Source organism: Borostomias antarcticus, assembly GCF_949987555.1.
Source record: "Borostomias antarcticus genome assembly, chromosome: 18".
Taxonomy (NCBI): domain Eukaryota; kingdom Metazoa; phylum Chordata; class Actinopteri; order Stomiiformes; family Stomiidae; genus Borostomias; species Borostomias antarcticus.
The window spans coordinates 8,509,507-8,519,054 of NC_140251.1; the positions used below are offsets into that span (position 1 = coordinate 8,509,507).

Below are 9,548 nucleotides of genomic sequence, written 5' to 3' on the forward strand. Positions count from 1 at the left end.
CTGTCTGTCTGTATGTCTATATCATGATTATCTCTAGGACCGGGCACTTAATGAAGTTGACATTTGGCAGGTGTATTGCTCAGGACCCAAGGAAGTGCAGTATCAAGTGTAAAGTTGTTTGGATGAGTGGTTCCAGCGAAAGTTGCAATGAATCGTCCGTTCTGAACAGGCAGATGTTCAACGGGCACTAGGACCCAAGGAAGTGCAGCCAGAGGAGGTAAAGCACTAGCTCTATGCTACACAAGTGCTTACGTGTACATACAAAATCAATCATAGAGAGAGACCCAGGCCCGAAAACCCTGCGGTTATCAAAATGCTGAGGCGGCTGAACAGCACCGGCGGCAAAGCGAGGAAGCCACCTGAAGAAAGGCACAGTGACAGCCAGAACCACGAACAAGTACTTTCCTGAGACCAACCATATGTGCTGAACCGAGTCATATCAGCAAGCAACGAATGCGGATAAATAAACGTGTTAATGCGGAAGAAACAGAATAATCCTGGAGAAGACAGGTAAATAACTAAGTCTCCAGTCTGTTTTATATGAAGTGTGAAAATAGGATTTTGAGTCACAACATAGGGCCATGACTACTAATGTTAGCTAGCAATACAGAACAAGTTAGCTAATAGCTAAGGCTAGCCGCTACGGTACTAGGCTAGATACATAGCTAACTAGATACGAGTTCATGTGGCAGCAGATTGTTTTGGCCTGCTAGGCCTCCCTTCTCCAGGCTACTTGCTGATGCCAATCATGAGCCATTAGCTATCACATTTCTGCCAACAGGACCACATAGCTGGCAGAAGTAACATGTGGCACAAGAGTTACATCAGCTGCTTGCCACATTGGATGGGAGTCACATGAATGTTATAATTTAGTTAACGTTAGCTAAACAAGGCTAAAGTGTTATTATACTACAATGGAAGGAGTATCTGTATGTCTGTCTGTAACGTATTTAAATTTTCCCGCGAACGATATGAAGTTGAAATTCAGCAGGTATATTGCTCTGTGTGATGCAGCCAGCTGTTTGATGATGGTTATCTGTAAGGTTGCAAAAACCCACTGACCCAGTGCTTTGGTGACTTCCTGGGAGGACTAACACCGTGGTCTGAGAACTCTGATGACTTCCTGAGGACCCACAGCGTGGTCAGAGGACTCGGCGGGTGACTTCCTGAGAGGACCGACAGAGTGGGCAGGTGCGTGCAGATGTGGCCCTGCTGATCCAGCGAGCTATTGACTTCCTAAGATGTGAATGAATTACTTGCTTCACGAGAGAAACTGGATTGCAGTGGAACCCCCCCTCTCAGATGTCTCCTCATTCTTTGGAGACCGCCCCATGGACTTACAGATGGTTTCAGCGAGACCTGCTTCCCATAGAGAACAATTACACAGGGGACGGTGGTGCTGGCACAAATCTGGCGCACGCAGTCTCCATTCTCAGTGTTTCAAAACAGCCATAGGGGAGGTCTGCGACTTAACATAAATTAGACCACCAGGGAATGGGGAGATCTGACGCGGAGGAAGGGCCGCGCTGCAGACGAAACACGCCGCGCGGAAACTCAGCTGCCCCGAAGAAGAAGGCAGAGAGAGCCAAACCGTGCAGCGACACCTCAGCTACACTGAACATCACAATTTATTTTGTGGAGAGCCATGGATGATTGTTAGGCTACATTTTGTTGTTTTCTGGAGGAGGATTCAATCGGTGCCGTGTTTGTATGTATTCTGTTTGTTTTCGAATCACCGAGCTCTTGTGTTTTGGAATAGTCTGATGAGTGCTAGTAGCCCATTTCCCAAGTGAAGAGAACACTTCAGTAGTGATTAACCATCCAGGAACACAGAGGGAACCAGTAGCTGCTAATTAACCCCACATTGTGTTCACCAACAAAGAGACAAAAGAACAAAGTGGAATTTCAATACAAGAGATTATCACAATCACAATGGGCACAGTGCTGGATCATGCACTTAATGAGGATTTTCACACCGATCGCGACAACATGAGATTAGATCAAAGACAGATGAGGTTACATTAACGAAACAAAGAGGCCTTGTTATGCAATGACAAGCAACCATCTGTACCTCGCAGAATTCCGAGATAGAAAGCGTTGCACTCCTAAACTGCTCTTGTTCAATCTATGCAGAATACGGTAGATTCTAGAATTCTTTGATTCCTTGGTATGTATCGCTCAAAGCTACGACAGTCAACCAACGCTTTATTGGGAGAACTTTATGGCAGCTTTGTTCTGTCGGAGAGGAGGTAGCATCTTCCTCAAAGAGATGTAGACAAAGAGGAAGCTGTCTGTCTACTCTTTCACTGGTCATTGAGGTTTCTCTTTCTATACCTTTAGCTGAATGACAATTACTGCTGACTTCCTCCTATCCAGCATGCAGGCCAGGCTGACTGAGGTTCTCTGACCCTGCTCTACCCAGAGGGGAGAGACGGGATCTGTCAGAGCTCACACCTCTCCATGGTCCCTGGGGGTGGGTCTCCAGCTGCTGCCCCACGGGGCCGCTGCACACTCCCGCTAAACCCGCTAATCAGCTCCATCTCATCTCCGTGTGGATCTGGCCCTCAGCGGACCCGGGCCCTATTCTCACCCCTGCTACCCAGCGCACCTTTGAAGTGCCGTGCAAGTGTTAGTTTATAGTTGCAGGGAGTCAGATCAGATCCTAAGAAGAGGTGATAAATTAGCTTGTCCTCCCATGTTTGAAAGGGGGAAATAGCAGGGTGCTAAAATCCACACACACAGTCTGTTATAGGTCTAACATATTTAACACCTAACAGCTAAAACACTTCACAGCAAAACATTCCAGTGTCAGATCTGTTAAGTACCTTCATTACAGAGAGCTGTTTATTTGCTATTGAACTTACTTAGTTATCTACTAAAGTGAGGTTATTTAAAAAACATTTATTTGGTCAGACTTCAATTATACTTCCCTGAACCTATTGACTAAACCTCATTGTAATATCATGTAACATTCTACAAATATGCTATGATAATTACCAGTGGAGTCTGTGTTGAATATAGAAAGCTGGCTGTGATAAGACAAGTCTGGGAAAGGTAGAATAATAAATTATCAGAAACTTGGCCCATACTCAAAAGGCAACAATAACGGAGTGACTTTTTCCAAAATGAAACATTATTTCTGAGTCGAGTGAAAGCTGTTTGTGATTGGTGCAGTGTGGTTTTGGATGGAGACAACCTGATGCCTGCAGTTTGATGGATGGGAGATGGGAGTGCTTCCAACTCATTTTAGCTGAGCCCTGTCTTAACTTGTTCTACATAGCACACACATCAAAGCCAATGAGGGGAGACTCCAGCATGTTCAAAAGTAGCAGTGAGTTGCTCCACCGTTTATAAATTGTTGAAAAACTCCTTTATCTCCTCTGATGTAAAAAAAAAATCCTGTTGCTTTTGAACACATATGTGAGAGTGAAACCTTTTCCTTAACATCCTCCATAACGAATGTCTTTTTATTATCACTTTCCTGTGACAATACACATCCTTATCTCGAATAACTACCAGGTCATCTGATCGTAGATAAGCTAAATTCAGATGTATCACTTTTTACCAAACAAATAGGAGCATTACAGGCTTTGGAACACGTCTTTCAACAAGCCACTAATTATTGTTTATTGTTGAATAGTTGAATGTGGTCTTCATATACTGAACCAAGAGTTTGTAGTGACAGTGATCTTAATAAAATGTCTCTTGGCGGTGTTTCCCTGAGAGCGAGTCTGTGGCCTGACACCACGTAGCTGCTGTTATCTGCTCCCCAGTGGAACTTTGCTGCTGCCACCCACTGACATAATTAGTTTCACAGTCACCGCCCAGCAGTATGAATCAGATGTTGACACTCTAATTTCATGCACACATGGGTGTTTGGCGGAGTTGACCTCGTCTGCCTGTGAATTCCTCTGCTGCTTGGACTGCACACTACCTGCCCTCGGCCACGGACACATGTAGGGGCCGGGGCTGCCTCTCACGACCTGGGGCGGGGTCGTACACGCCATCACAACACCACGACATCACACTGACACCATGTATACTACCATCAGAGGTTCTGTAAAAAACACATTAAGATAAGTATGTGCTAACAGTGACAATATAACAAGAGTCAGTGAGCTGAGGGGACTGAATGTGTGGGACGTGATATATATTCTATCCATTCAAGAATGATGAGATTAATCTCATAGCCTATGTGATTTGTTGCACAAAATCGTCTTGTGGTGACCAGTTGAGTATAGCTCATGCCAGAAGTTCAGCCAGATAAAAAAACAAAAACAAACAAACACACGCCTCTGACAGGCTGGTCCATTTACCATGGACGACTATCAGAAAATATTTGTTTTTGATTGTTGTTTTATCAAAACTATAGGTACTTGCAAAAACATAGCCACCAGCAATATTGTAAACACTTCAAAGACATGTCTTCTTCTGCAAAGATTGTCACTTTTGCAGAGTAAACTTCATGCAACTTTTGCTTATCATGAATTAATTTTGCTGCCTCAAACGGCCATAATTTTGACAGCCCATTATATGCGAGAACACAGCACTCTGGGAAAGTGTCTGTGGACGTCCTGATTCTGTCAGAAGACGTGCTAGAGAATAGAGGGGAACTATCTAAAAACAGCTAAGCTAATTGTGAACATGTATGATGTGTGTACCAACATACACACACACAGTCATACTGTACATGCATGTACTGTACACACGCACACACACATGCACTCACACACACACATGCACACACACACTCATACATGCATGTACTGTACACATGCACACACACACACATGCACTCACGCACACACACATGCACGCACACTAAGACACACATACATTTAGGTAAACTCAAATGTGACAACATTCATTACGACAAAGCATAAATCCACAAGATAAACTCATAAGCAAACAAATCAAGTCACTCTTGTTCAGCGAAAGCCAGATATCATCAAAAGTTTTATGAAACACTTCCTTTCCTTTTGACAAGCAGCCAGAACAATAAACACATTGTAAATAATGGAACCCTGTCCATTTCAGCTCCCTTCTCGAGGTTAAGTAGAGTTTATTACTGAGGCCACTGACTGCATGCATTAAGCAAATCATAAATTGTGCATGCTAATTACCTTGGGCCTCCACTTTAATGAATTATTTTAATTAAACTACAACATTGTGGTTTGCATGTGGTCTATTTCATCCTCTGCTTAAGATGACCTTCTTTGTCAAAGAGGATAGTCTGAAGAACAGGGATGTCTTTCGTTAACTGAGTTCTCCACATGGATGAGGAAAACAGAACAATTTAACAGCATTAAATCCTTAATGAAGCACCTCTCTTCATCATATCAAGCTTCACCAGAGAGGAACGAACCAACAACAGGTTGGACCACATCACCAGATTCATTCAAAACATAATTTCTTATCTAACCCTACACTCTAAGAAGGTGCTATATAGAACTGTAACAGTAGTAGAACCTTCTGAAAAAAGGTTCTGTGTAGAACCGTTTTCAGGTCAGATGAAACCTTCAGGGTTCCAAACAGCATGCATCTTAGCTGAAAATGGTTCTATCTGGTTTAGGGTTCTTCTCTTTCTACTGTGCAATTCTATATCAGATGATTCTTCTATTGATACACATGGTTCGGTGTAGAGTTTGATAAGAGATAACATTTTGATTTGGAGCTATAGCCTGTACAGTATATAGCAACCAGTGAGTTACAGTTTTTCCCCCATCATTATTTATGTCAATAATCTCTAAAGGTTGAGGGGATGCTACAAAAAATATGAATTCAACGAAATGATGCAAGGAAAAAAATAAAGTTCTCTACCAGCCTGGAATTAAGTTCACCGATCTGGTTCTGAGTATTTATATGCTAATTGTGTTATAATCAAAATATAATAACGTTAAGGTGTTGGTTTAAACACTTCAACACATTTAATCACCAAGGGTAAACATTAATGCTGGTACAAAAGATGCCAAATCTGAAGAAAAAAAACAAGCAGTGTTGTGCAAACAGTCTGAGGGGGAGGGGTGGATTTAAATTCCAAAGGGGTCTGCGGGCTCGTTTCCTAGTTCCCCAGTCAGCAATGTGTTTGTGAAAAATCAGTCTTTTTGTCTCGTTGAAAAAAAGGCTAAATCTACATTGGTGGCCCAGTCTAGGTTTTCAATTATCTGCACTTTCTATTCAAGTGAATGAGAGAGAATGAAGTGGCCGGAGAGCCTTTATTTGATCTACTCAGTTGCATAAAGTGACGGAATTCTAAAGTATTTGTTTAATACCCATGTGTTGATTTGAGGAAGGTCGGCAATGCTATAACGAACTAATTATATCACTGAAAGTTATTTATCCTAATAAATAAAGGTTGATGTCATTTTAAGAAAAGCTAGTTTACCTCTAACACGACGCAACACTGAAATTTTGCGACAAATATGCATATTATTTATAGCCTAAAGGTCAGTGTTGAGATGGACATACTTAAATTAAATTCCAAAAACAGTAAAAAGATTATAACATTAAAACAACCACCGTTAGCCTACATCTCAAAACCTGTAATGTGTAAAACTTTAAAATCGCTGTGGCTTCCATTAGGACTAGTCTCAATATGGCCGTATTTCTACTATCACGTGTAAATTGTGAGTGTTGCTTCTCTAAATGTTTATTGTTGTGCTTAATTGTGTGTACAGCTTGATGAATGAGCTCGGTTGTGTGCGCTGTGACCACGGCATAGCAACCCCATGCATTCTAATCACCCGCGTGATTCATCCATTCCTGGCCCCTTTCTGAACGCTCCTCTGGGAGCTCTGGTCGCCCTGGTGTACCATATGCAGCAGGCTATTCCAGCGATGTAGCCTTCCTGGGTCATGTTAAGATAATGCGAACATCTGTGTTGTGTATGTAGATGACTGTAGCTTTCTTATTGACAGTAGGCCTGAGAAATAACAATAATAATATGTCGAATAATATAATAAATAATAATAACAACCATCACCGTCATCATCATCATCGGCTTAATAATAATCATAGGCCTTATAATAATAATAATAATAATAATAATAACAACCATAATAGTAATGATAATAGGCCTACAGCCAATAGACTACTACTGTCCATAATATGTCTGATATGAATGTTATTGATAATATTAATATTGATGACAAAGTCAGCAAATGTTCATTGGAAATGCACCAAACATAATTACGTTTACAACCTTTTAATGAGAAAATATCTTGATGACCAATTTTTTAATTAGATGCAGACTATTTGCACACTTTTCAAAAGCACGCATGCTGGCAGAAAAAAAACACACACAGTTTAGGGGAAAGCATGCTTTACCTAAACAGAAAAATACAATTCAACAGCATTTGATACATGGTCACCACAGCTTTAAATTAAAGGCTTCACAGAACATTTCCTGCAAAATAGATATCTAAAACATCAAACTAAAAAGTGCATTTTACAACATTTCAATATCACATTTTTCCAGTATTCACAAATTCATTTAGAATTTGAGGACACTTTACATTATTTTTCAAGATTGAAAAAGTTTCATAATTCTGTCCCTATTCCCTAAATATTTGGTATACCAACTTCCGCAACCTCTTCATCACAATTGAAATGCCATTTGTTTTAACAAAACAAAATATATTAAACAAGTTTAAGTTTGTATGAGTTTGCTGGTTTGTGTTTCTCTTTATGGACATTAGGCCTAGAGTCAGATGTGGTCAGCCACGGCAAGTGAGTAAATGAGAGTCCTATGGATTTAATTAAAAATCAAGTGAAATAATCTGTTACAGTAAAAGTGGGCTACGCCTAACAAAACAGTTTACTACTGAAGACCTTCACTCAAATTCAGAACATGTTTGTTTTTTGGAGGGACGATCAACTTCTACACCATGAATTGTTCAACGCCCCAACTCGACTCCATTTCAAAGCACACGTTTTGACATGAAAATAGAAAAACAACCATCATTTATAAATTGAAGAGAAATATTTCACAATATCTGAGCTGAGATCTCAGCTGTTATATGACATGTACAATTAAACGCAACACATTTAGAACACATACAACTGAATTTACAATAGTAACATATCTTGCCTTGATTGTTGCTATGTTCTATATAATGTCTGCGGCAAGAAAATAAACTTTGGATTTGGTGAGAACCTGTTACAGTTCATCAGTTGAAGAGTTCATAGCTGTGTCGGTCAGTGCACGGCTACAGACTGCATGGTGGAGGGGTTTGTCAGAGTCTCGCTGGGCGTAGCAGGGCTGCTTTGGCTCGTCGCTGTCTGGGGTGAGGTCGGGCTTAGAGACTGCGGAGAGTTTGATAAGAACGCAGGGATGTGCGGGGGTAGCGCCGAGAAGCCGGGAACTGAGGTCAGCGTGGGTTTAATTGGCACAGGGATAGCTGGTAAGGTCTGTCCTCCGTGGCACAGGGACTTGATGGGGACGCCGTAAGCACCGTAATCACTTGCCATGGAGATAGGAGCGGCCGTGTCTATCATGCTGGTGTTGTACATGTGGGGCCACGCTGTGCTCAGTTGATTGTGAAGAGGATAACCAGCAGACATGGACTGCATGGTGGAAAATGCAAGACTTCCTGGCACCTTGTACTCTCTGGCAATTATGTTTTCAATAGCAAACGGATGCTTAAATGTTGATGGCTGTGACACTCCTATGTTATAGCTGGACATTTGTGGAAGATGCGTGCCAGTTGCTGCCAGCGCGCTGAGTCTGAGTTTAGCCTGCTGCTGGAGGTAGTGGGCAGCCTCGGACTGCTTACTCGGTGCCAGATGATCTGATGCCATCATCATCATCACCTTGAAACGTTTACGACGCCTCAAGAAACTCCCATTCTCAAACATGTCCCCGCAGCTGGGGTGGAGCGCCCAAAAACTCCCCTTACCGGGCTGGTCTGGGCGTCGAGGGATTTTGATGAAACAGTCGTTGAAAGATAGGTTGTGTCGCAGCGAGTTTTGCCATCGTTGCGTGTTTTCCCGGTAATAGGGGAATCTGTCCATGATGAACTTGTAAATTTCGCTAAGAGGAAGCATCTTCTCCGGGCAGCTCTGGATAGCCATGGCGGTGAGGGAGATGTAGGAGTAAGGTGGTTTCTGGTCGCTGTAGGTATTTCTCCCTGGACGAGGCATCCTTTACAGATTTTTGCTTTCACTAAAGTTTGAATAAAGACGCGTCTTCCGTTGGACCTTGATGCAAATGTCACCCTTCCTCTTGAAAACAAACACTGTAGTCTACATGCGTGTATTCAGGTAGGCTAATGCGTAATAGGGTTACCTGCAGTGCAGTTGGTACAGGTTGATCTTGTCAGGAAAGTTTAGAAACGCAGTGCACGAAAATGGACTCCAAAGGTCTGGTGCAGAGTGTGACTTCCTTAGAAAGTAAGTCTGCCTGTCCTGGACGAGCCGTGATGTTTCTTAAGCAAGCGGCAGTAAGCTTCTTTCCCCGTGCTGGCTGGATGGAAAAGATCTCATCCTCTTCCTTGATAAGATGAGCTAAGTAGTTGCCTCCATGTCCTTCCTCCAACCATCTGATAGTT

At 42.2% G+C, this 9,548-nt stretch overlaps 1 protein-coding gene across 1 annotated transcript; it reads right to left on the reverse strand.

Moving 5' to 3' along the window:
• Positions 1-8,196: 8,196 nt before the first annotated feature.
• On the reverse strand, positions 8,197-9,141 carry foxb1a (forkhead box B1a; the record flags this gene model as incomplete). Its single annotated transcript, XM_084453016.1, has 1 exon — positions 8,197-9,141. The coding sequence occupies one exon, from the start codon at positions 9,139-9,141 to the stop codon at positions 8,197-8,199; it is 945 nt and encodes a 314-aa protein (XP_084309142.1).
• Between the last annotated feature and the right edge of the window lie 407 nt (positions 9,142-9,548).